The 26963-nt window shown below is 39.2% G+C and overlaps 1 protein-coding gene and 1 non-coding gene across 5 annotated transcripts in view; both read right to left on the bottom strand.

The window, feature by feature from the left end:
- Positions 1-26963, bottom strand: part of KIZ (kizuna centrosomal protein) — a 109789-nt gene that overhangs the window by 32883 nt on the left and 49943 nt on the right. For 3 of the 4 annotated variants that reach the window (XM_069495542.1, XM_069495546.1, XM_069495545.1), the window contains one exon: positions 4108-4201. In XM_069495542.1, the coding sequence (XP_069351643.1) occupies positions 4108-4201 (94 nt within the window). The remainder of the gene's footprint in view (positions 1-4107; positions 4202-26963) is intronic. The other variant, XM_069495544.1, reaches the window with a different exon arrangement.
- Positions 8416-8522, bottom strand: LOC138401272 (U6 spliceosomal RNA). The gene has a single exon (XR_011236436.1). It is a non-coding gene; the product is annotated as a U6 spliceosomal RNA (small nuclear RNA).

The following is a 26963-nucleotide window of genomic DNA, read 5'->3' as shown; positions in this document are numbered from 1 at the left end:
GGTGTATTTCCAAGGAAACCCCCAATGTGAAGGAGCTTGCAGCCTGAGACTAACAACACTAACCTATACTTGCAAAGACATAAAAGCCCAGAGAAGAGTTAATAGGTTGCCTCATACATCTCATGCTGGGGCTGATGGGCTATGCAAATTTGAGCTTATTCTCTGAAAATGTCACCAACAATTTTACCATGAGCCTTCTGATAGTGCTTATGAAGGGACTATGCATGAGATTTAACTTATCTGTTACTAATAAAGGCTCTCTTTGAATTATATAAATTTATATACAACCCAGGAGGGAAAACTAGAGATCCTTTCACTGTTCTCAGCAGTCTGAAGCCTAAGTCAATACCAACAAACTAGTCCCTCACGTTTCAACTTTCCCAGGAGCCAGGAGAAAGAGCTTAACAATTAAATGCCAGGGCACACACTGTTTGCAGAATGACTGATGTTGATAACTCCATATTTCAGATCTTATGGCAGAGAAATCATTCTATGAATTACACTTAGTACTATTCTGAATTCTATTAGAATTTTCCTCAAAGTTCAGATTAAATGTGAATCCTACGATGTCTAGAACCCTAAGAGTCATCTAGGCTAACTCTTGATTTATATCCAGAAACTTATCAATTGTTTTATTCAAATGCATAAATATATAGATGAAGATATTAATGGAAAAAACATTGTGCCCACAACACCATTAAGAAAAATAAAAGGCAAAAATCAAACTGCTAAAAATATTGCAACAAAATGTACAAATTTATATAAAAAGAGTTCTTGCAAGTCAATAAGAAAAAATATTACTACCCTAATACAAAAATGAGCAAAGAACATGAACCAGGAAATTATAAAAGAAGAAATACAAATGGCTAACAAATAGGGAGGAAAAAGTTTGACCTCAATTGTAACAAAAAGGTCAAATGAACAATGAAAAAAAATTGGATGTCATTTTCACCTCTCAAATTGGTAACAAAAAAAAGTTGATAGTATCTAGTTTCATAAAGAACTCAGAGAGATGATATTTTCATCCATTACTGGTAACTCGGATGACCCTTCCAGAGTGAGAGTTGGTGATGCATAGCAAAAGCCTGAAAGATGTGCACACCTTTTGACCTAATAATTCTCCATGTAGAAATTCATTCTAACGAAATATCATGGATATCTGTAAAAACTGAATTGCACAGATGTTCTTTGAAACATTTTTACTAGAGGAAAAATTAGAAACAACTTAAATGTTCAACAACAGACAACTGGTAAAGTGGACAAGATGTTAAAGAATATGAAATGGTACAAAAGGAAGTTCACTTTGCAATAACCGGGAGAAAAAAAACAAGGTTATGTATACACATAATACAACCCGTTTGTCCATATATTAAATATTAAAAACCATACACACCACAATGTTAGTAGGGTTATGTATAAATGATAATGGCTAGGGTTTTTTTTTGTTCATTTATCTTAACATTCCAAGGTTTTTTCCTACTTGTTTTTAAAACATTCTAGCTCTAAAGGAATCTAATTTCTGCTATGGCTGGTACAAATACAAAGAGAAGTGAATGCAAAAGCATTTGATAAAATTAAGTTCCCTTCTATATATAAACAAGTGCTACTAATACAGACACAGAAAATCAAGAGCATTAAAAAACACGCTGGATGTAGACAGTGGATGACATTTTCCCCTAATACACAGGTTTAACAGACTCTTCCTCAAGAATCTTCCTTTTGGACAGAAGTAATTTTTTAGTGTTTAAAGAGAAATGCAAGCATTATAACTCAAGTTATATCTAAGTTAAAGGAGAAGAGGGATTTTATCTATGTAGTAGTAAATAAAAGAAATGGGAAAATATTCATATGAGCCGGCAAATAAATATTCAAGAGAACAAGAAAATAGTCCATCATTTAGGGAAGGAATCTCCTGGTGAATAAAATTGGTGTGTGTATGGTGGGGATAGGACCTGACCTACTCTATGAGTGTCACCAGCAAGTTGCTCTGCAGTGACAAACTTCTCCTCAGTAGAAACAGGTATCACTTGGGAGAAAAGGAATATTAAAGCACTTTGTATTTTAATGAAGCACCCAACTCATTTTTTTTCACATAAAGTAATTACAAATTTTTCTGATTTTAAAAGCATGCAGCTCAATTATGTAATTGCCTAATAGGCTATGCAGGGGCTGCAGACCTTATCCGGTCTCAAGGGGACATAATTTGAGTTTCTGTGGCTTTGATGATGTATTTACTCAAGAGAAGGGATTGACTCCAGCTGACAGCACAGGGACCCACAGGTAAACATCATTTACATGTGGCTGTTTAATTAGCCATTTACCCAAGAGATCAAAGTAAATATTTCTGAGCTTCATTAGACTCTTAACCAAGTAATTTCTAGTACAGCTTTCTTAAATTTTGAAAATCACTTACTTTTAAGATTTTATCTCATAAGAGAGGTATTTAACCCAGAGTATTTACTAAATGTCTATATTGTTTCAATACACAGAAAAAACTCAAAGACATTTTATTTTGCTAATTGTAAAAGGATGACAGGTAGACCAAAACAGTTTTAGGACCCACAAAAGCATTTTGTCTTGAAGTTCACAAAGCTTGCCTTACCTGTGTCATTCTGGTACCACTGTTCTTTGGGGCTGTGCATTTCTTCAGTTACAACCTAACCATTTGAGAAACTGCCTGTTTATTTCCATTTTAAGGATAGATTTTGTCATTAATTTCATTGGTAATTTTTATGATTGTCACTAAAATGAGATCACAATGATTTAAAAAGAAACAAAGACCTACTGGGGGAGGCAAAATATCATTTAATTCAATAGTTATTAGTTAGACAGGCCCCTCACCCTGATTATTTGAAAAATTATGAGTGGATTGGTTGCTTGGGACTTGGAACACATTTTCTAATATAAACAGTATGTTTTTTTAAAAAAAATATTAGATAGCAAAGGGCAGCCAACCAACACTTATTTCATCCTTGACATGGCTGAGATGTGATGCACTTGCAGTGAACAAGCATGGCAATGGACATACTCTAAACTTGGGGTTCTGGTTCTTCCCCTCGTGCTTTCCTTGGGAATTTGCTCAAACTCTTTCCATTTGCTGTTCAGCATCTTCAAACGCACTCTCAGCAACAGCTCCTAAATCAGGCCACACCAGGGCTCCCTCCTCCACCATCTCAGTCCCAAACCAAAAATAAAATTTCCTTAGTCGCTGCAGAAATCCTATCATAGCCCAGCTCAAAAAGCTCCAAGGGCTTTCCAAAATCTACTAAACTAAACACAATCTCTCTAGCCCAGGGCCAGACCTGCACAACATGGCCCTCAACTACCTCTTGGGGTTTCCTTCTCACCATCCCCAGCCTGGAGTCCACACTTCAGCCACAAGGACAGCTCCATTGCCTGAATATGTGTTGGGTTTCTGGTGCACTCTTTGGCTCAAAATAGCCCTTCCTTGTTATCCCTGTCCCCCTCCTCCATTCTTACCCTGTCAAAAGCCTGTCTGTCTTTTAACGGTCACCTCACATGCCCCTGTACTCCCTCCAACATGAAGTCTGCCCTTATTGCTTCTCCAGGTGGCTGAAGGCCTATGTTCTTTGTCATTTTCTTACTGCATGCATCCCCCTATGGCATACCCCAGAAGGAAAGGGCCACAGTTTATTTATCTCTTTCCCTCCAACAGATCTGGGCTGGTATCTGTGCACAGTAAGGGATCAATATATATTTGCTGAATTGACATGAATGACTTTACAGTATTTTTAAAGTATGGAGTGGAGACAGAAAACCAGAATATTATAAAATGCTTCTAAACTCCTTGGAAAATGTTGTGGTAGATGTTTAGGTCCTAGATGCTACCTCTAGGACCTACATCAACATTATGTCAGGAGTTGAAATTCCTACACAGAACATTATGCAAAAGGCCTCACAAACTAACCAACCACTTACTACTTTTCTTATCACTATTTTTTTCAAATATTTTAAATCACCCTTAAGAACATAACTATTTCCTCAAATGAATAACTTACACATCTTGAAACTTTTTTTTTAATTACTAACCTTGCCTTCTGGTCCACGTTTTTGACTGAGACAACTTCAGACAGCTTAGCTACCTACCTCTTCTTTGAGAGAATTATCCTTTTCTTCCGAGGTGGCGACACACTGACCCAAGTGTTCCCTCGTTAAGACTGAGTCTGGTGCTTGTTCAAATCTGTAACACAGAAACAGGAGACACTATGGGTTTGTAGTACTAAGTTACTTATAAAAGATTGCCACATTAAACAATTTTTTAATTTATTTACTTATTTATTTTGAGACAGGGTCTTTCTCTGCTACCCAGGCTGGAGTGCAGTGGTATAATCATAGCTTTGGAGCCTCAAACTCCTAGACTCAAGTGATTCTCCTGCCTTAGCCTCCCAAGTAGCTGGGACTACAGGTACCCACAACTATACCCAGCTAAGTTTTGTTTCCTATTTTTTGTAGAGATGGGATCTTTATGCTGCCTAGATTGGTCTCAAACTCCTGACCCCAAGTGATCCTCCTGCCTGGGCCTCCCAAAGTACAGGAATTATAGGTGTGAGCCACCATGCTCAGCCATTTCCCACATTTTTAAAGGCCTCAATCAAGTTAGTGGAAAGCTTATCCAGAAAAGTCTAGAACTTAACATATTGTGGACTATGGGAATTTTGAATGTAAGTATCTCTTTTTTTAACTTTAAAAAAATTTTGGTTATGATTTCATTGCTAAGCGAGCATGCTCACTTCTGCTGCACACAGAGCTGCCTGGGGAGCAGCAAAATCCAGGTGCCTAGGGCCAGTCCTACGGACTCCAACGAGATCGGTCTGGGGAGTGGCCTGGCCAGTGGTATTTTTTAAGGCTCACAGAGTTATTCTAAAGTGCAGCCATGGTTTTGGATCATTGCATAGATGGTCAGTCTCCTAAATGTGGTTAAGAGAAATGGACCACATTTTCATTCCAACAATAGTTTTTTTGTTTTACTCTTACTATAGTCTACTTACAAATAAACAAAAAAATTAAGACACTGTTAGGAAAGAGTTAAAAAGTAAGCCTATACTGCTGCTCAGACTGTAATAGTTATATACTAAAAGAAACCAGGGTTCTTTAACAAAATGCCCTTTTCCAGGTCTTGGGCAAGAAATGTATAAGCCTAGAACATCTTGTTACACCAGAAAGTAAGGAAGCTCTCAAAGACTACTGAGTATTAAAAGGATCTGGGGAACGGGATATCTTGAAGGAGCTCTCACTGGTCAAAGATGGGACAATTTGAGCACCAAAAGAAATAATAACTGCAATGGGCTGAAGCACAGCAAATACCTAAAAATCTACAAGTTTGCTTAGAAATAAGTAAAATTTTAAAAAATTAATAAAAATCTTTGGGTTCAGCCTTGAAAAGGAAGCAAATCCTGTCACATGTTACAACATAGATGAATCTTGAGGATATTATGCTAACTGGAATAAGTCTGTCACAAAAGGACAAATACCATCTGATTCCACTTACATGAAGTACCTAGGGTTGTCAAATTCATAGAGACAGAAAGTAGAATGGTGGTTGCCAGGGCCTGAAGGGAGGCAGAAATGGGGAATTGTTTAATGGGCATAGCCAGGGCTTCAGTTTTATAAGATAAAAAATTCTGGAGATCTGTTGAACCACAAAGTGAATACGTTTTAACACTATTGAACTGTACAGTTCAAAATGGTTAAGACGGTTAATTTTATCCTATTTATTTATTTTACTGCAATTAAGACAAAGTAAAAAAATAAAAAACCTTCAAGGGCTGCTAAGGCAACAATTCAATATTCTGCAAATTGGTAAATAAAGGGACAGGATCAAGTATTTATCCTGTTTTTGTGGTCAAAAAATGCATTTCAGAGTTACTGAGTAGTTGATGAGGGAAGGTTCTTCCAATAAATGGAGAAGAAATGAGCAAATTAAAAAAGTCACCATTTTGTAAGTTCAAATTAATGAATGTATCTAAGAAATGATCATAATTCTGTGAAAACTGCATAATGGTAAACTTTTACACTAGAGTCATCAATCTTCCAACATTTGAACCCACAGAGCAGTCTTAATATCACTACCAATGGGAAAACCAGCATTATGTGCTGTTTGAGAATATGTAATAAGAAGTACCTGTACCACCTATGACAGCTTCCAGCAAAAATAACTGGCCTGGAACGTGATCACATATTTAGATCTAACCACCAGTTTACAGGTAATAAAGAGGAGAGAGGAACTGGTTAAACAATACCATGAGGCTACAACCAGCCAAATTGAGCATGTGAATTCTCCAGGACAAATGACCCAATTCCTTTAACAAATCAGTAGTATGAGAAAACAGAGAAAGGGAATATTATAAAATTAAGAGAGACTTAAGAGACATAACCAATTGTAATATGTAGACCTTATTTGGATCCTTCGAATGAAACAAATGAAGAAAGACATTTCTTGAGATAATCAGGGCAAACCGACAAGGACTAGGTATAAGATAAACTAAAAATTTTGTTGATTTTTGTTAAATGGGAATATATTAAATCCTTAGATGTAAGAGATAAAATTATTTGTGAGCAAAATGATATGCTGTTTGTTTTAAACTACTCAAGAAAAAAAAGAGTGACTGAGGGAAAGAGATAAAACAAACAAGACTGGCAGAATGTGGGCAGCTGGATCTGAGTACATGGGGCTTCAAATGTTTAAAAAATTTCAAAGTGAAAAGTTAAAAAAAGTATACTAATGTCTGCAACTTACTTTTACATGCATAAAAATAAGAGATGGATGGATGATGGATGGAGGGACTGATCAGCAGACAACTATGGGAATGCAATAGAATGTTAATGGTAAAACCTGGGTGGTGGCATATGGATGTTCACTACATGGTTCCTTTTAGTTTTCTGTATATTTGAAAATTTTCATAATAAAATGTTTGGGAAAACAAGTCAGCCTAGCTACAATTCAGAACCTTCTTTAATAAATCTTAATTGTTATAAATTTTGCCTGACCTAACCTTAGTTTTTCCCAAGACTTGAATAAAGTGGGACAAGTCATTGGAATCCTTTAACTTACTTAAAAGCTTCCAAGAATAATTCTAAGGCTTCTGACCAGTTTGACAGAAAGACCCTTCAATAACTTGCCTTTCTTGGTTACTACTGTACCTCAATGATATCATAAAACCACCCAATTTCTTCGTTCTGACCTTTGCATCCTATTTGGTTTCGTAAAAGATTTCTTTACTGGGAAAATGCACTGACCAGTCATCAGTAAATTCTAGCCCATTCAGCAGGTATAATTCTTATAATAAGTAACTCAATTGTGTTTCTGGCTTGAAAATTTAACTAGAATGAATTAAATTAGCTAAATAGTTGGGTAAATCAAATTATCAGAGAACAGTCCCCCTGGTGACTAATACACACGATTTTCTATAGAGGCAAAGCCAAGGTGAGACTCTGTTTATTAACACATCAGCCAACCGCAACTACCCTTTGGGTCCTGGCAGGAAAGAATTAGCTAAAGTTTCTTATAATTATTATACTAATTTCCCACAAAAGGATAAAACTGATTAACTGACTTGCATAAGGTCAAATAGCAAATGAGCTGTCGAAGGAAGCACAGCATCTAGGATTTGTGACTTCTAAAGAGCTAAGCCAACCCTTAAAGTACAAAACCAAACTTTCCTGAAGATTTCTCGCAAGAGCCATGGCTGTCCTTGAATGGAGTCTTGCCCATGGATCTACATAAACATATCATTATCAGAAAATCTGCAAAGTGGTAAAAAGGATTAAATTTTTTTTTCTCTTTTATCTACTTCACATTGGAAAATTTATAACATTGATGCCACACAGAAAAAACAAAGTTTGATGTCAGTTCATTTACATACTTCTTTAATTAAAAAGATAATAAAGGAACATATTTTAAATTGTCTATAATTAATTTCATATGCTTGAAATGGCTTCCCATCAGAAAATTGCAATTTAAACAAATGTGTCAGCTTTTCTAACTTTAAATACAAATTAATAAACACCCTGAATTTTACTCTGAACACAAGCAGAGTAAAATAGGGGTTTTTACATACTTTAATCCAAACAATATAAAGCTGACTTAATTTTTTAACATGAATTTGAGAACACAATTGAGTAATCTGAATGTAGCCACTAATAAGAGACAACTACTTGTACCTGGAAAAAAATAAATAATGGGTAATCTCATTTTTTTTTTCATATAAAACTATTAAGTAATCATTTTTATGTTAAAATGTTTTCCAGAATAATGAACAAAATTTTTTATCACTTATGCCAAATGACATGAATCATATTTTAATAATTCATAACCATATAAAATAATAACTTGGTCCTCCACCTTTCATATGAAGGTCTTTGAACACTTAATCTTTTTTTTTCCCTTTTTTATTTTTTTTTATGGAATGCTTCACGGATTTGCGTGTCATCCTTGTGCAGGGGCCATGCTAATCTTTTCTGTATCGTTCCAATTTTAGTATATATGCTGCCGAAGAGAGCACAACACTTAATCTTTGACATAACATAAATCAACAATGATGACAGGAGTGGTTTTGTTCTTTTATTTTCCCCTGATGATGCTTCATTTTGTGAGCAGGAATTCAGAACTCTCAATAGTATCCCTAGAGTATGCTATGGGGCGGGTGTCCCATTTTACAGATCAGATTAAAAAAACAGATGTGACTGCCATGGCTTGGTCAGAGGCATAGGCAGGGCTGCTGCCACACCAAACATGGCTCTGTTTCGCAGGCTTTAAGGATTCCACAACCTGTTAGAGCCTTTCTACTCTGCCTGGCTTAGAATTCTAGGTAATGACATCAAAGTCATTACTATTAAAGAATAAGAGTAGGTAATTCTCTCCAATTCAGTGTTTCTGGAATGATTTATCAAATTGGCGAGGTGACTGCTTGAGTCCAGGGAAAGATCACACAGCAAACAGGAATATTTCACTTAGAGGAGTTCCCAGCAAAAACTCCTAGGTGCTGAGGGGCGAGGCAGATAGCCAGAGCAAGAGGGGTAGGGGGGAGCCTGGTGATTAAAATCCGCTAGAAACAATCTGTATTTAAAGACCTGATCACTTGTCTCTAAAAGATTGCAAACACTTGGCACTGTTTCCAAGGCTAGAGAATAAAGCAGTGATAATCAGTGTGCATTCGACAGCAACCCCAGTCACAACATACATGACAATTCCAACAGTAACAATGTAACACTGATAGTACAAAACCTTCCTGACAACTTTATCTGGCTTTAAAATATGATTGTGTTAAAGAAATAGTCTTGAAGCCTCCAGATATTAATTTTAAAATTTATGTTGGTCATAAAGAAGGATCATTTCTTATGGAAGGCTGATTTACATATAACTGTAGATCAATAGTCATGCAAAACATAATCTTTCATAATGGAAATGCACTATTATGAATGTTGAGAAACTCTAACAATGCTCACTCTAGTAGATGCAGACAACATAGCTTATTACCCACAATCACAGTTTGGCAGCCTAGGTTAAGAGAGTCACACAAAGAATCATTTACTCTAATAAGCCAGTATGCACAGAAAACTATCAATGCATACATGCTTTCCTTGCCACATATCACATCTGTGGTTTATGCTAAATAGTATATAAACACATATAAAAGGCAGTGAGAAAGAAACAGAAGATTGGTTAAAAACACGTAATCACCAAACGACCTATAGAGCTCAGGAAGACTCCTCCCAAGCCAGCTTTTTCCACAACCTTGTAAAGGAGTATTTTAAGACTGTGGTTTTTATCTTGCATAATAAAAAACATGAAAGAGTTTTCTTGCATTGCCCTTTACTGCCTTAGGTTGAAAAGCTACTGACTGGGAAGGTCATTTCCAGCATTTTCCATAGCTCAAGATCACTTCTGCAGAAGGTAACATAAAACGGAACCACTTCATCTGGTGAAGTTTTCTTGTGACAAAGTCCATTTAAAAACTATTGTCCTGACTTCTACCCATCCCTTGACCTTGATGGAATCCAGTATGTACTAGATTTAGGCTGAATTCTACTCTAAAGAAAATGTTATCCTCTTTATTTATATCATTAACATAAGACAGCCTAAGGGCACGTGAAATGTGAGAAGAGGGCCTGAAATGTAATCTAAGCAGACCCAAAGCCACCCGCTCAGCGCTCAGCCCGACAAGGTCCTCTCAGATGGGCTTTCACTGCCACGTATCTACTGACCACTCCTGATGTGTTTTAATAAGAGGATTGCAACTTTGTGATCCTTTTGATTTTGAAGCATTTGGGAACAAGAATGGCCATCCCACCACAAGAGCAATTTCATGCCAGTAATACCTAACCTGCTTTTCATTGTTGTGGCCCCCAGGTAAGTGTCTTGGGAGCTGGTTGAAGGACAGCTGCTCTGCAAGCTTCAAGGTCTTCTTTTAGAATGTCACTGTGATTACAGAGCCTATAAAATAAAACAGGTGCTGCAGGAGGTGCTTATTTAAGCACAGGCCGTCAGCTTCTAGAATCTATGGTGGTTCCTTGCGGTTTACTGAAATATATCTGTAATATAATCTAGACATTAAAATGCAGGAACTATACTCTCTCGACAAAGATAAAATGGGGCAGTTTGAAAAACTTGTTTGTGTGTATGTAGCAGTTTTAAATCTATCAGAGGAAGTAACTTTTAACCCTTTGTAGACTTTAATGATGTTCAAATCCACAGCTGGGAAATCTCATTCCACATTCCACCTGACTGATAGGTATGCTAGATAATCTTAACAGCAGAAAAGGCTAATTTTATATTGTCAATCATAACAAAGTTAGATCTCTACAACTCATATGAAATTTACTTAAATTGTCACTGCTAAGAAATTGAAAACTTCTGGCCTAGGTATAGTTTATGTCCCTGATTTCTGAATGTAGAAAAATGACTATTATTTTTCCATTCAGATCCCACTGCAGTAAAATTTTCTTTATTCTTAGTAAGAACAGGAAGGCACAGAAAGAGGGATTTATTCCTCATTATCTATTTCTAGTCTATTGAGTAAGTGGTAGAGTCTAACACTTTGGCCACTGTTTTAGGTTAGGTCTGTCATTGTATTACAGTAGCCTCCAAACAGACTGGTTAGTTACTACCTTTTAAAAAATGTCTATTTTTGGGAAACATGATTCTAAAAGCTATGGAAGAAAATATCAAAGACAAAACATTGCTTCTATTTTAAAGGAGCTGATCACATTTGAAGTTGGGAATATTCAACACATACCCCCAAAACAACAAGAAGATTTGCAAAGCAACTTACAAAGCAACATGTTAATTTGTAAAGTATTACTAATTTGCAATTAGACTACAGTTGGTTAAGTTACTGGACCTATTTGATGGCCATGTACCTATCACAAGGCTGAAGGAGACGTGGTCTGTCTACTAGAGGCTGAGTGACAAGTGCAGGCTCAGGCCTACCCCTACTCTGAAGCAGATCTTTATGCTGGAAAGGAAATATTAATGGTCCCACTAGATTCAAGTGCTATTCTTGAAGTGCTTACTCTTATCCACACTGTTGGTGCCCCAGCTTGTTGCCAAGTCCCAAGCTTCTGTCTGAACTCTAACCCTGGATTCTTAGTCCTTGTGGGCCAGACCCAGTGTTGGGTCTTCACTCCTGAGCTCTGCTGCCCCAAACCTTCCTGACTCCATGCCTATCTGACTTATAGTACCTATGAATACTAGGTATTTGTTGCCTAAGCAAAATCTGGATCCTAATTCTTCCTGGAAGCCTTTATCTTGTGGCCGCTCAATTCCCAGAATAACACCCTCCCTTAAGAGGTCCCACCAGTGGTGAGACAGTCTCAGAGCAGTAAAAGGCAACATGTAATCAATGGTAGGATGTACAGGACAGGTCAGCAGACGCTCAGGAATGATGAAGCAGGAAAGAGACAAAGAGATCACTGGGGTCCCAGGGGTTTGATTAAGGAGGAGGAACTTCAGGCAGGTTTTGGGGGTCGGGGGGAAATAACATTTAAAGCTAAAGAATGGCACAGGCAAAGGTGATAGGGAATGGCAGGGTAAGAGGGATGTGCGGACCAGCAAAGGAGACAAGTCTGGCTGGATGGGGCTTGCTGCTAGTGATGACAGGACAATAACAGGGAATTATATTACTATGAAACTTTGGAAAGAATGGACCAATAAACGCGTAGATTTCTAAGCCATTGCTGGTTTCTTGAAAGCAGTGTTTTCGAGAAGGTTAGCCTGGCAGTTCCTGCAAGGAGTTGGTGAAGAGAGAGACCTGAGGCCCTGAGACCAGCCAGGAGACCGACCTTGTGCTCTAGGTGGCAGAGGAAGAGCAGGGGAGGAAGAAACAGTCCCTCATCACTCAGCTGGGGAGGCACTCAAGTGCCTACAGGGAAGTAACCGAGACCTTCCCTGGCTGCTCATGGGGAAGGGCTACAAAAGAGCTCGGGCCAGTCTCCTTCAGTTCCCGCTGCGGAATATGTGTCCCAGTGAGGCTACATTGTCCCAGTTTTTAAGAGATGCTGGCAATTCACAATTGCAAATTTTATTTTTATGTGACAACTCCCAATTTTTAAACCGTGGTGACTAATTCAAAAGAGGATTACACACTGCACTGGACAGACAGAACCCATCTGCAGCCCACAGCTGGGCTTCAGGCCACTAGCTTGTGATCTCCAACTCAGACTGTCTTTAGTCTCACTTTCCGAACCACGTTGTAAGCCCAGAGCAAGGACCATGGCTTAATGATTCTGTACGTCCTCTAAAATGCCAGTACTGTGCAACAGTGAAAACTGGCTGACACTCGATAATGCCGGTAGGGTGCAGGTTAGGTGGGAGTGTTGTAGTGGGAGCAGCCTGCCTCCTCCATGGGGAGGCATATTTTATCTCTGCCATCCTTAAGAATGGTAATAAGAGAAGTCAGACTTACTTTTAGTGATCTGATTACTGTTTTAAAATTCTCTACAGAAAATGTACCCTCTTATTACCTGTATCTGCATTCCCCCTACACCCCCGCACTATCACTATGGCATGCCAGGGCTCAGGAACACTTGAATGTCCAGCCAGGACAAGTGCCAGGTAACCTTTGTGCTTTGCCAAGCTGATCAATCCAAATGTCAGGCTTACTTAGACTAGCTCATCTCATCTCCTCTAGAAGCTTCCCCAACTACCCTACTCACAGGGATCTTTCTTATCCTTGAATTCCTTTAGCACAACACAAGGACAGCCTACCTTGTACTGTCCTGTAGTTATGCCATGTCTGTCTAGTCTTCCCAACAAGACCAAAAGCTTGGTGAGAACAGCAACTGAACTTCTGAACTTTCATTTTACTTTAAATTTCTCACCGCTCTCCTCACAATGCTGAACACATAATTTAATGATACTATGCGCTAAATGACAGGCCAAGATTTAAATCCAGATAACAGAAATTCATATGACATAGCTATTTTCACAGTATTTTTTTATGGTGGTTGTTATACCTGTCCGGGACTTCCTATACCTTTGGCACTGGGTGATCAATGAGATGGTCACAAGCACTGTCTGCACAGTTTATCATCTACTCCAGATTAACTCCCAGCTTTCTCTGGCTACAAGATGAGCTGGTCTGTGCTGAGGATTTCAAACGGTACCCTTCCCACATGATATCAGACTTTAGTTTATAAAATACTCATCAGTTCTTTTGCTGAAAATAATTTTACTAAAGAATTCAAACACTGTATGGAGTTAAATATTAAAGACTGTGTTATAAAAATACTGTAATTATTTTAGAACTCAAGACCTTAATTTCTTTCATCTTTTCTTATATATATATATATATATATATATATATTTTTTTTTTTTTTTTTTTGAGACAGAGTCTTACTCCGTTCCATGGGCAGGCGAGTGCCATGGCATCAGGCAAGCTCCCAGCAACCTCAAACTCCTGGGCTCAAGCGATCCTCTTGCCTCAGCCTCCCGAGTAGCTGGGACTACAGGTGCACACCATGACAACCAGCTAATTTTTCTATTTTTAGTAGAGACAGGGTCTTATTCTTGCTCTGGTCTCAACCTCCAGAGCTCAAGGGATCCTCCCACCTAGGCCTCCCTGAATGTTAGGATTACAGGCCTGAGCCACCACACCCAGCCCTTTTTTAAAATACTTTTTTAAAAAAAAAATTTTTTTTTTTTTTGCTTACTCAGTTATCTATTCTTTCATCTTCTATGTATATTTCTACCAAAATAATTCCTGCTGTAAGGGCAGTGGCCTGAGGAACCCGTGTCCAGACTTTCCTGGGAATGTGTGGACCAGCCTGGCACCAACACACTAGACTAGCCCTACCACCACCCTGTTCTTTGTCAGGTCTGTAAAGTAGTCAAACCTGTCAAATGACAAGTAACCCCTAGAAACATTAATGGCACTTTAAAGAGGGTTTTTTTTGTTTGTGTTTTTTACCCAACAACAGTTAAAGAATATAATAAATTTTAAAAATTTTTGGCCAAATTTAAAATAATTGCTTTCTAGCTTCATTTTCATCTTTCAGTCACACAGCATTTAGGAGATAATTTATGACACCAATTGCATATCAGACTGAGGTGGGGGGTGGGGGAGGGGATGGGGGTATGCCTACACAATGAGTGCATTGCGCACCGTTTGCGGAGCGGTAACAAAAATTGCACCGTTTGAGGAGCGGTAACAATTGAAGGTGCTGACTCGGGAAGGAGGCGTGGGGAAGGGAGGGATATATACTTCATGATGGGTGCAATGTGCACAACCTGGGGAACAGACACGCCTGGAGCTCTGACTTGGGGGGAAAGGCGGTACAGGAGCAACGTATGTAACCTGCAATTCTGTACCCCCCATAACAAGATGAAATAAAAAAAAAAAAAAAACAATCAAAAAAAAAAAAAAAAAGAAAGAAAACAACTCCACTCCAGGCTATTATGAACACCCAAATTAAAGTACAGCTTTTTTTAAAAGTAAGGAAGAGAGAAAAGGAGCTATGCTTTTTCTTTTAGTGTTGTAAACTGAGAATTACTGCTTAGCAAAAACAACCTCGTATGAGGGCTACAGGAAATAAACTTCTTTTCCTTAACCCTAGCAGATAACTTTTACATATTCCTGGGAGTCTTATTTTGGGGGGGGACTAAATGTATATTTCAGTTGTAGCATAATAGGCTTGACTTGCGGGTTTTATTTTCTCTAGGGAACAGCCATCTCAAAATCATGTGGTGATCACTTATCAGAAACCCGATACCCCAAAATATGGCGCTGGACTGACAAAGCAGCCTAAGGTCTCCCTGGCCTTCCCTCTACCTCACCCCTAAACTTCCGTCTCTCCCAAAGCACAGGATGTAGTTCTCTAAAGTTCCCTTATCTGCCTAAAGTCTGGACCTGTCAAAGAAGAAAACAATTCCCTCTGGTTCCTTCCCTGATTTTCACTAACTTAACTCATACTGCAGGAAGAAAGACTGAAGTCTGTCAACACACATGGAGAGACTTTTGTCACAAACAATAGTCTGCTCTGCAGGCCCAAAAGACTTTGCCCTAGGCCACTGTATGTTCTCCAAGTCCATTCATTTTCCCCTAAAAATCATTTACTATCTGCAATTCCCCTGCGCTATATATGTTAAAAATAAATTTTGTTTGTCTTTTCTCCTATTAATCTATCTTTCCTCAGTTGATTTTTCAGTAAATCTTCAGAGGGCAAAGGGAAGTTTTCCCTTTGTCTATACACTTACAAATTACATAATATGATGTTACTTTAAAAATATTTTAGAAGATATTTTTACTGTATTTTTAATGAGACTGAAGAATCACAGAACACTGTAGTTGGTCACATCCAGAACAAAGTTTTAGAGAAGGAAATGGTATTTCAAAATGAGCAACAACAAAAGGCACCATTTGGAGAGGTGGTCCACAAGTGATGAACATGTAATTTAGGAATAACTCATACCCATAAAAGTGAGAAAGTGGCAAGGTGACCAATCTTTGTTTCCAATTCCAGTGCCACAGAAAAAACGGCTGGGAAACTCAGCTTGCACCTGCTCATGGGTTTGGCCCTACCTTCCTTCCTGGTCTTGCTCCTTGGAGCCCTGGCTTCCTTTACTCCAATCCCCATGTTCTCCCCACATCCCAGTCCTGCCCCCCAGCAGGAGCTAGGGTTGGTCTCAACAAGAAGGGAAGGTTTGGAGGTGGAAAAAAAAAAAACTAGAATATTCTTCAAAGGGGAGCTCCAGTTTTCTCACACAAAATTCCTTTTACTTGTAGTAGTCTGTGGCGTGTGCTCGCTCTCTCTCTCTCTGTTTTTTGATAAATGAAAAAACCAAAGAAACAAGACAAACTTTTTGGTCAAACTCATATGCTAAAAATTTTTTTGCAAGTGCAAATCAACTAAGCTAAGTTCTTTTCTGAATGCTTTTTCCCCTTTGTTCTCTTTTGGCACATGTACACAGACACATGGAATCAAAATGAGCAAGCTTCCTTATTTCATATTATTTTAATTTTTAAATCATAATTATTTCTTTAGTCTCTGTAAGGTTGAATTAACAGATCTAGTCACTGTCTCAAAATTATTGAAAGTAAAGAAAAAAAAAATCTAGTTGTTGTTGCTTTCTTGGAACCCCAAAGACTCTGCCTTGGCCCACCGCCCCTAGAATGCCTGGCCACTGTGCTTTACCCCTAGAGGTTCAAAACAACAAGATGCTGTTGTTATTTCCTGGGGAGCCCCTCAAATACCCTTCAGTCCAATGCATTCAATTCCCTTAACATTTCTTAAAAGGGTGATATTTATTCATAAACAGTTGTGTCTACCTTCTTTTTGCCTGGCATGCTAATTATATGGAAAACTTGTAGACTGAAGAGTCCTTTCAAATGATATTTACCATCCTGACCACTCTCAGCAACCAATATAATTCTTTTTACTCCACGTACAATATCACTAATTTCAGTGGCTGGCATAGTGCCTGGTAGGGATACTTAATAAATATTTGTTGAATAAATGAACAAATGCTTTATGATAGAAAAACTGGTAGAATTAATTGGTGATGAGGTGGTCATTAAAATGCCCCAAACTTTCTGTTTCCATTCTAACCTCTGTCAATTTCCATCCATTTAATACAGTGTAATACCCTCTCTCTCTCTTCCCCTACATTCCTGACCAGCTAGTTTCCCTCCCTGTCCCTCACCCCCACCCCAGGCTCAGTATCTTATAATTAGAATTCACTCAGGCCAAGCTGGGCATCTGAAACTCTGACGTGTAGTTCCAGCTTTACAATAGAGAAAAGACAATTTCATCTATTGTCTATAGGTAGGGCAATTCTGAACATAAAAAGGCTTTGATCTTTAAACTAAGAACATATAGTCTGGAGAGAAAAGATTACTTTTAAAACTATCGCTTTATCAAGTTCTGGTCTGGTTTTTTACATTTAATTCCCAAGGAAGTTTGCTGATTAAAATCAACATTTAAAACCCTCCTAAGACCCATGAAGGTTCTTGCTTTACACAGATGTAACAGAATGCATCTACGTACCAAACACTTAAGGACTACAACTGCTACAAAATATAACTAATGAACCAAAGCAGACTGTTGCTGACAGTCAAAATCGGTTATCCTGAAGCAATTTAGCACCTTCACCAATAAGAGAAAAACTTCTAGTGACTCTCCCACCCACAGGTACACAAATAGTACTGAGAACCACAGAGAGGCCTGTAGAAGCTCTACCTCCATAAGGATGCAAATTAAGATTTAAACAGTGTAACAATGGGCTAGAGCTAATCCTTTTACAGAGGTGTAAATGGCTATTCAGAACTGAATTCCGGGCTGCTAGCTTTTGTTAAGTAGCATTACAGACAAATTTCACCCAAGAGCAATGCCCAGACACCAACTCTGAGGACTACTGATATAGTTTAATAAAACCAGTGCAATTTGATATCAAATTTCCTGGCCATAAATCCAAGCATGTAATTATAAAACACATCAAGAATTAGTATCCTGGGAAAATAAACTGGAAGCGACTATCTCAAGCCGGACATCCAATGGCTGGAACAGCTGTCTGTGAGGCCACAGTGAAGTTTGTATATGGGGTTTTGTTTACCACACAAAAGTTGTAGAAAGGACAAACACATACATAGTTAAACAGTATTTTTCTTTTAAAGGCCTGTCTTACAAAACCTATGTTTTGGTGGCTACCTCAGTCTCCATTGTGCAGCCCCCTGGGTGGTCCCTTCCAGGGGGCCACTTGAAGGGAGCACAATGCCAAAAAGGAGGGAAGGAGGGGACAGCGACACAAAGGGCAACAGAGCGAGGCAGGCTGCGGACCAGGGGTCAGCAAACAACGCTCCTTCTCTTTACTCAGGAAACAAGGGCTCCTTCTCTTTACCTGGAAACAGTGTGATTAAGCTGACAGCTTGAATTATGGGCTACATTTTGTAGGGTACCTTCCGTCTGCACTAAGGTCCTCTTTATTGTAGCACAGCCTGCACAAGCAAAACCCCTGCCTTCCCTCCTCCTCCCCCCATCCCCGCCCCCGACTTTGCCCTCCAAACAGACCTCATCATTCTGTTCCACTTTAACTCTCAGAACTACCCCCCTCCCGTACCACTTTTTTTCTTTTTTTTTAAGTTTCTTAATGAGGAGCTAGAAGGCCTGGGAGAATTTATAATAGGTATTTTCCTCTACCTTTAAACAGAGATAACCAGCCTGAACCCATCACCCATTTTTAGCAGCCAAGAATCATTAGTGATGGCTGCAGACGTCCTTTCTGAAATGAATATGTGTTCTCAGTCCACTCTCTCTGGTAACTGTATGGATCTCAAACTTAACACACAGGTTGACAAAAATCCTCCTGACTGAGATGGTTGAAGATGGGAAAAATTTACTCTTGCTTCCCTCAGTTTCTTTTAAACCAGCACTGATAGAGGCATGTAGTCTTTAGGGTGCTGGCTGAGCTCTCCAATCTGAGATGTATAAATGGATCTCTAGGATTTACAGAGCCAGTCACCTAACGTGACCTTGCTTTAAAAAAAGAATGTGGAGTGTGTAGGGTGGAAAGCGGCTGATCCCTTTCCTCCCCATCTAAGAGTCATGGCCGACACCCCCAACAGGTTAATGAGAGAAAAGCATAATGAATTTATTTAGTCATAGTTTTCCAGGACATGGGAGCCTTTAGATTGAACACTCAAAGACACAGGGAAAACTACCCATTTTTATGCTTAGGTTCAGTGAAGAACGGACAGCCGCGTAGAACTGTGACTGGACTAAAAGGGTACGATCTAATGCTAATAGATTGAATGGGGAGACTCAGCAAGGCCTGTCCACATTCTTCTCGGCCTCTCTGTGCAGCATTTCTTCCTCCCTGGTATAGGGCAAGATCCTTTCTGGAATGGGGGGTCTTATGACCTGCAATCAAACAAGGCAGTTTAGAGAATTTCTTTATGGCCAGTTCTTATACAGAAATGCAGAGGAAAGTCAGACTAATATTTTTAGGTTTTATGGCTGGCTTTGGGGAAAAGGGATTCTGTTTCATGCCCTGCTTAGGGAAGAGGAATTCTAGTTTCAATGGCTTGCTTCAGGGAAGAATGAGGTTGAAAGACAGGAGGGCAGGAGAAGATCAGAGAGAAACTTCAATTCTGAGGTCTCCACTTTGGGACATCATTTTCTGAGCCCCAACAATGGTCTTATTATCATACAACTTATGCCTTCCCCAAACTTAATACAATCAAGCCCTGTATTATGGAAAAGTCTTAAAATACTATGAACATATTAATTTTATTTATTAGACATTACTATAATCAATTCTATAATTAAACTCTAAAGGGTGCTTATGGTAAAAAGGCACCCAATAGGGTCAATGAAGAATTACTGCTGAGCTTAATGGCTGATATAGGATCATAAAACAAAACATCAGACTTTGCTGTGTTGCTAACATGTCTGTCTCTCTTTGTACAAACACACACATATATGTGGGTATGTGAGAGAGGAGACAAGGGGACTCAGACTGGGCTGGTAAGGGTTACACTATGTGAGCATATCCAGAAAGAAGGGAAAACAGAGGGCATGACAGGATAGTAGACAGGCTTACTGAGGGCTCAGGCAACATTCAGATCCTGAAATAAGTTGCCGTGTCACTTCTCCAGGATAAGTGAGACTCCACAGAGGCCAATTAAGTCTCATGAATGGGAATGGGGTCCAGTGCAGAGTCATCCTCCACTGAGCAGGTGCTCAGATGAGGATGACAGGTTCCTTCCTGGGCTCTGACTCTGTTCCAGGTCTACCTCCATGATAACATTGAAATAGGAGTAGCAATACCCTGGGAAGGCTGAATGTTTGGTTATTAACATTTGCCCCCTGTTGTATGTACAGGTCCACGGCCTGTTAGGAACTGGGCTGCACAGCAGGCGGTGAGTGGAGGGTGAGCAAGCAAAGCTTCATCTATACTTACAGCCGCTCCTCATCACTTGCATCACCACCTGAGCTGCCCACACCACACTTCCTCCCTGGTCCGTGGAAATACTGTCTTCCATAAAATCAGTCCCTGATGCCCAAAAGGTTGGGGACTGCTGCTTTAGAGGATCAATATAGGTTGAGTATCCCTTATCCAAAATGGTGCTTAGGGCCAGAAGAGTTTTTTTGGATTTTGGAATATGAGCATCCCAAATCCAAAAACCCAAAATCTGAAATGCTCCAATCAGCATTTCTTTTGAGGGTCACGTTGGCACTCAGAAAGTTTCAGGTTTTGGAGCATTTTGGATTTTTACATTTGGGATGCTTAACCTGTACTGTATCAAATTGAAGAAGCTGAATCAATTTATTATTCAAATACTCATTCACCTACGAAGCTAAGCATAAGCCAAAGACAAAAAGAAGAAATAAGAAACAACAAACAAGAAAGTGAACAAGAACAAATTATCATTATGAATGAATAAATGGATTAATTGTAGAAGGAAAGTAGGCAGGATGCAAGCAAGAAAACAACAAAAGCTAACTGGCTCTCCTAGGTAGACCCTGGGAACCAGGTGAAAAGCCTTCTCTTGTCAGTGTCAAGAGTTCAGGGGATGTCAGGTAAGTGTATTCCAATTCTGGGTAAGTACACTTTTCAAAACAGTAGAAACCAATTCCAAGTGTGTTCACGATTACAGATGTAATAATGCTCCTGCAACAACCACGCCCAGTACACATCCACGTGATGTGTAACACATCGGTCCCATGGGCCAATACTGGAAATTCTATTAGGGTTTCAGTTGTCCTGGAAAGCAGTGCTTTTCAAGGGTTAAGGTGGCAGAACACCTGAAATTCACAGAACTTTTTGCCCTGAAGTATTTTATATATTCCATTCAGACAATGAATGTATGTACACAATACAACAGTCAAACCACTAGCACATTTGCCCACGATTAAAAAAATCTGTGAAAGCTAACAAGATCAGCTGTTTTCACACTTTTCATTATTTTTCATTTGGTACTCTCATTCATTTTATTTTCTTCTAGTAGACAAGCTACAGCAGGTACCAAAGTTTTAGTAAAACAATTTTGAGAAAATTCTCAAAATCACAAAGATTCATTTTCCTATGAACTTGGAAAAGACCACTTAACTGTGGAATAATTCTACTGAAATATATCTGAGAATCACTGCAGTAAACAAACCCAAATCTTGGCCGGGCGCGGTGGCTCAGGCCTGTAATCCTAGCACTTTGGGAGGCCGAGGTGGGCGGATCGTTTGAGCTCAGGAGTTCGAGACCAGCCTGAGCAAGAGCGAGACCCCATCTCTACTAAAAATAGAAAGAAATTATATGGACAGCTAAAAATATATATAGAAAAAAAAAATTAGCCGGGCATGGTGGCACATGCCTGTAGTCTCAGCTACTCGGGAGGCTGAGGCAGTAGGATCGCTTAAGCCCAGGAGTTTGAGGTTGCTGTGAGCTAGGCTGATGCCACAGCACTCACTCTAGCCCGGGCAACAAAGCAAGACTCTGTCTCAAAAAAAAAAAAAAAAAAAAAAACCCCAAATCTAGCATTGTTTTTAGCAGATTCAAACACGTTTCTAGTCCATCAAAATGACAAGCAAATGAAAATAAATTTACCCTGACAAAGGAAAATGGTCAGAAAAAAAGTTAGAAAACTAGTTGAAAGCCATAAAAGATGGGATTCAGAATTACTTCTCACATGTCCCTTGTAGGTTAATGTAATACTCTAAGTCTCCCAACCCAAACTCAAAATAGTGAGATTCAGTAGAAGAGTACAGAAAACATACTAAGGTCTCACTTTTTGCTTAACTTTTGAGTGTCAGATTGTTTTACTCACTTGGCCTATCTGCACACCCTTCCCCCTCACTCAAGGGAAGTTTTCCCACTCAGTCATCCAGCTTGAATGTTCTTCAAATCACACTTTAAAATGAATTTGGTTTTTCCAGAAGCCAATCACCAGTAGCTCAAAGACTGTTTTTCACAGGTGAGAACTATGAGTTAAAGAGCATTAAAGGGAAGATATGCCATGAGGAACTGAAGCAGGAGGAATAAAATGAGCAACAAAAGGGAGCAGTGAAGGCAGGGATGCAGAGGATGTCTGGGGGTTTGCCGACTGCCAACAGGGAGCAGATCCCAATTTGCTCTGATGAACCACACTCCCCTATCCTAACCCATACACCTTGGGTGGGGCTGAAGGTGAAGCATGGAGTCCAGGTATAAGCTAACGGTACTCTCCCCTTGCTACAGTCATTATGCAGGGGGTTAGCACATGATATGGTCAGAACCAGTGAGAGAATTTGATTCAGCAATCAAGGACAAAGGCCTCTAGCTGCTGGGCCCGAGAACTGAGCCAAACCAGAGGGAATGGAGCCAACGGAAAAAGAGGAGTCAGGGCTCACTGGCACCAACTGAGCCCTGGGGAAGCTAGCCTGGAGACTGTCCACCTCTGGGATACACTGACATGCGCTACTAAAGTCCTCTTTGACTTAAATCAGTTTAAATTGGATCCTCTGTTACTTACAACAGAAAGAGTCCTAACAGACTCAAAGAGAAAATAAATTTTAAAAAGAGGTGATGTGGTCAATAATATTCAGTAATTTACTGCTTCAGTATCAGTTTTATTTGTATTGTAAGCATGTTAAGCCTTTGACTATAAAATATAAAATACTTTGTACAGATGAAGAATATTTACTATATATGTAAAAAGGAACGGTCATTAAAAGCATCCCCATAATAGAAAAATTTCTAAGGCCATCAGTGAAAGCTATGGAGCTAGCCATGCAGACAAAGATGCCCTTGCCTCCACAAGGCAAGCACCACAGAGCTACAGTACATGGTTTTTAAGCTTTGGCATTCAGGAGATAAAAAAAAAAAAACCCAGCTTTATCAAGACATAATTCACATATAAAATTCACCAATTTGAAGTGTACACTTCAATACAACCATCACACAACCTAATTTTAGAACATTTCCAAAAGACAGTTTGAGGGCTTGTTTTACTTTGATTTTTTTTTTTTCTGATTATAAAGGTAATACTTATTCATCATAGAAAACTTGTATGTGGCATTCTCATTTTAAGCCACCAAGGTCACAGGTCAAAAATCTTGCTGGGGTAGAGTTCTGCCTCTAGACCCGGGTCCTTTGGCTGTTCTCTGCACCTACAAACTCTTCTTTTGACCAAATCCAGCAACACTGTGGTTGCCTACTTAATGTCCATCTCCCTTCCTTTTTGTGGAATTCCAATTTTGTTCAGTAATCAAACTCTCCCTCACGTAATTCTGGGGAGATAACCCCTTGTCTGATTCTGGAGTAGATCATGATTAGTCTAAGCCAGGGGTGACCAAATTCAGCCACAGTCTGCTTTTGTAAGCCCTTGAACTAAGATTTAAAGAGAGAAAGAAGGTAGGGCGCAGGGAAGAAGAGAGAAGCCTAAAATATTTACTATTTGGCCTTTTATAGAAAAGGTTTTCCTACTCTAAGCTAATTGTAATAACTCCTGCAAATAATTAGCTTAGGAATGGACCTGTGACCAAATTTTAGTCGATGAGATGTAGGGGAGTCTAATGAAGGCTTTCCTTGCTCCTAACAGAGACCTAAGAAGAGAGGGTCTCTTTTATCTTTGGAAGATGGACTGTCTAGATGAGGCCCTTCGCACTTATATTAGTCTGCCTGAGGGCACTAAAACAAAATACCATAGACTAGGTGGCTTAAACAACCAAAATTTATGTCTCACAGTTTTGGAGCCTGGGAAGTTTAAGATCAAGGTGCTGGCCCATATGGTTCCTGGTGAGGGCTCACTTCCTGGCTTGCAGACAGCCACCTTCTCAGTGTCCTCACATGGTGGGAGAGAGGAAGAGATCTCTTGTGTCTCTTCTTCTAAGGGCATTTAATTCCATCATGAGGGTCCCACCCTCACGACCTCATCTAACCTGAATTACCTCCCAAAGGTTCCATCTGCAAATACCATCACACTGTAAGTTAAGGCTTAAATATATGCATTTGGGGGGCGGGGAACACAAACATTCAGTTCATAATAGCATTGTTATTGCTAATTTGCTCTTGGCCTCAGAAAGATGTCCATATTGAGGATGTCAAAACAGGGAAATGGAAAGGATCTGGGTCTTAGATGAAAAAAGTGGAGGGCAGTACCAACCAATCGAGGGCCTACTCTACCTCTGGACCTCCAGAAACGAGATATAACAACAAATGTGCTTCAAGCAATAAGTATTCCTGTTATTTGTAGCCAACAGCATCCTGATACATCAAGAAAATTAATAGTTAAATGTTCAACAAGGCCCAAAAACTAAGTCTGAAAAAAGAACTCTGAGGCTGGGTGCAGTGGCTCATGTCTGTAATCCTAGTACTTTGGGAGGCCAAGGCAGGAGGATCGCTTGAGGCCAGGAATTCGAGACCACCCTGGGCAACAAAGAGACATCCTATCTCTACAAAAAATAAAAAAATTATCTGGGTGTGGTGGTGCACACCTGTAGTCCCAGCTACTTGGGAGGCTGAGGCAGGAGGATCACTTGAGCCCAGGAGTTTGAGGTTGCAGTGAGCTATGATGATGCCACTGCACTCTAGCTGGGGCAACACAGTGAAACCATGTCTCAAAAAAGAAAAAAGAAAAAGAAAAAAGAGAAAAGAACTCTGATTGATAGTTTTTCTGTAATTCCAATGTATGTTTCACTGAAAAGAATTTAAAGAGGTATCTTAAATCAACAAATGTGCATCCTGCCCTGTCCCCCTCTTCCCCTAACATGTTTCCTCTTTGTCTTTTTTAAAAATATGAGCTAATAGCAACATCCTTGCCCTTGGTGTAGCAGGGCCAGCATGAAGCAGGACCAGGTGGCGGCTCATGTGCTAGGACTGAAGAGATGAGGAAAAGACCCATGCAGACCCTGAATGTATCCCCTTGGCCTGTAGTGGTGCTATACACTGACATGTGAGCCACTCCTTTGGTTGGAGTAACCAACAGTTCCCAGACATGGGCCATACTGGCTTGTCTCCAGGCCTTTGGTCACACTGCCCCAAAATCTAGAATGGCTAATCTTCAAACAGCCCAACCAACCACCATGGCTACTCTGGTTATCTACTGTTGTGTAACAAAATAACCCAAATGTAGTGGTATAAACCAACAATCAACAACTTTTTATTATGCTCATGGTTTCTGTGGGCCAGGAATTTGAACACGCGCAGGGGAGTATGAGGGGTAGAGGACCTTAACATTCCATTGGGAGATCTACCTAAAGTGTTGTAATTTACTTATATATGAAATAGTGAGAGGAACTGTAGGAAAACAGTTACACAGTCATCACTGCCATCACCTTTTTTAAATCTCCCTGAAGTTCCTTATTAACACATTAACTGCCATGTGAGTTGTATTTAACTCATGCTGTTTTGAGCCTGGGACCTTGTGAAGCATATGTAAATCACACATCTCTTTACCTTGGGGGCCTCTTGAACTATTTTTCAAGTTGCATATAACTCACGCACAGAAAACAATAAAAAATAGCAAATTTTTCATTAAATTAGAAAGGACCGTTTTGTTTTCAAAGTTTTTATTCTATTTTTGTAATAAAACACTGTGGCCCCACAGTGTTTCTTTCCAGTGTGACAATGTGTTTTTTTAAAAAAGAAGAAGCAGCAGAAGAAGAATGCCAGCAGGAGAACAAACCAAAACTCATGGATTTTTCATGAGTTTAAAAATTAAGTTATAATAGACAGCAATACAATATTAGCAGAAGGCTTCAATATCCCACTTTCAATAATGGATAGAAAAACCAGACAGAAAATCAACAAAGAAATAATGAACTTGAACAATGATACAGAACAAATGGACCTAACAGACATATACAGAATCTTCCACCAACAGCAACAGAATATACATTCTTTTCAAGCACTCACAGAACATTCTCCAGAATAAACCATATGTTAGGTCACAAAACAAGTCTTAAGAAATTTAAAAAGACTGAAATCATACCAAGTATTTTTTCTGACCAAATGGAGTGAAATTAGAAATCAATAGCAAAGGGAAAACTGAAAAATTCACAAACATGGAAATTAAACAACACACTTTTGAATAACAAATGGATCACAAAAGAAATCAAAAGGGAAAGAAATTAAAAAATATCTTGACATAAATGAAAATAAAAATACAAGCAATCTTAAGCAAAAAGAACAAATTGGGAGGCATCAATTTACCAGACTTCAAGCTATACTATAAGGCTATAGTAACTATAGGTTACTATAAGGCTATAGAATAAATGGTGTTGGGAAAACTGGATAGCCACATGTAGAAGACTGAAACAGGATCCGCACCTTTCACCTCTCACAAAAATCAACTCATGATGGATAACAGATTTAAACCTAAGGCGTGAAACTAAGAATTCTAGAAGAAAATGTTGGAAAAACTCTTGAAGACCCCAAAGGGAATCATAGCAACAACAAAAATAAACGGGACCTGATCAAATTAAAAAGCTTCTGCACAGCCAAGGAAACTATCATGAGAGCAAACAGACAACCTACAGAA

Source organism: Eulemur rufifrons, chromosome 20, assembly GCF_041146395.1.
Source record: "Eulemur rufifrons isolate Redbay chromosome 20, OSU_ERuf_1, whole genome shotgun sequence".
NCBI classification, from domain to species: Eukaryota; Metazoa; Chordata; class Mammalia; order Primates; family Lemuridae; genus Eulemur; species Eulemur rufifrons.
The sequence above is the reverse complement of the archived record's forward strand: the minus strand, read 5'-3'. Positions and strand labels throughout refer to the sequence as shown.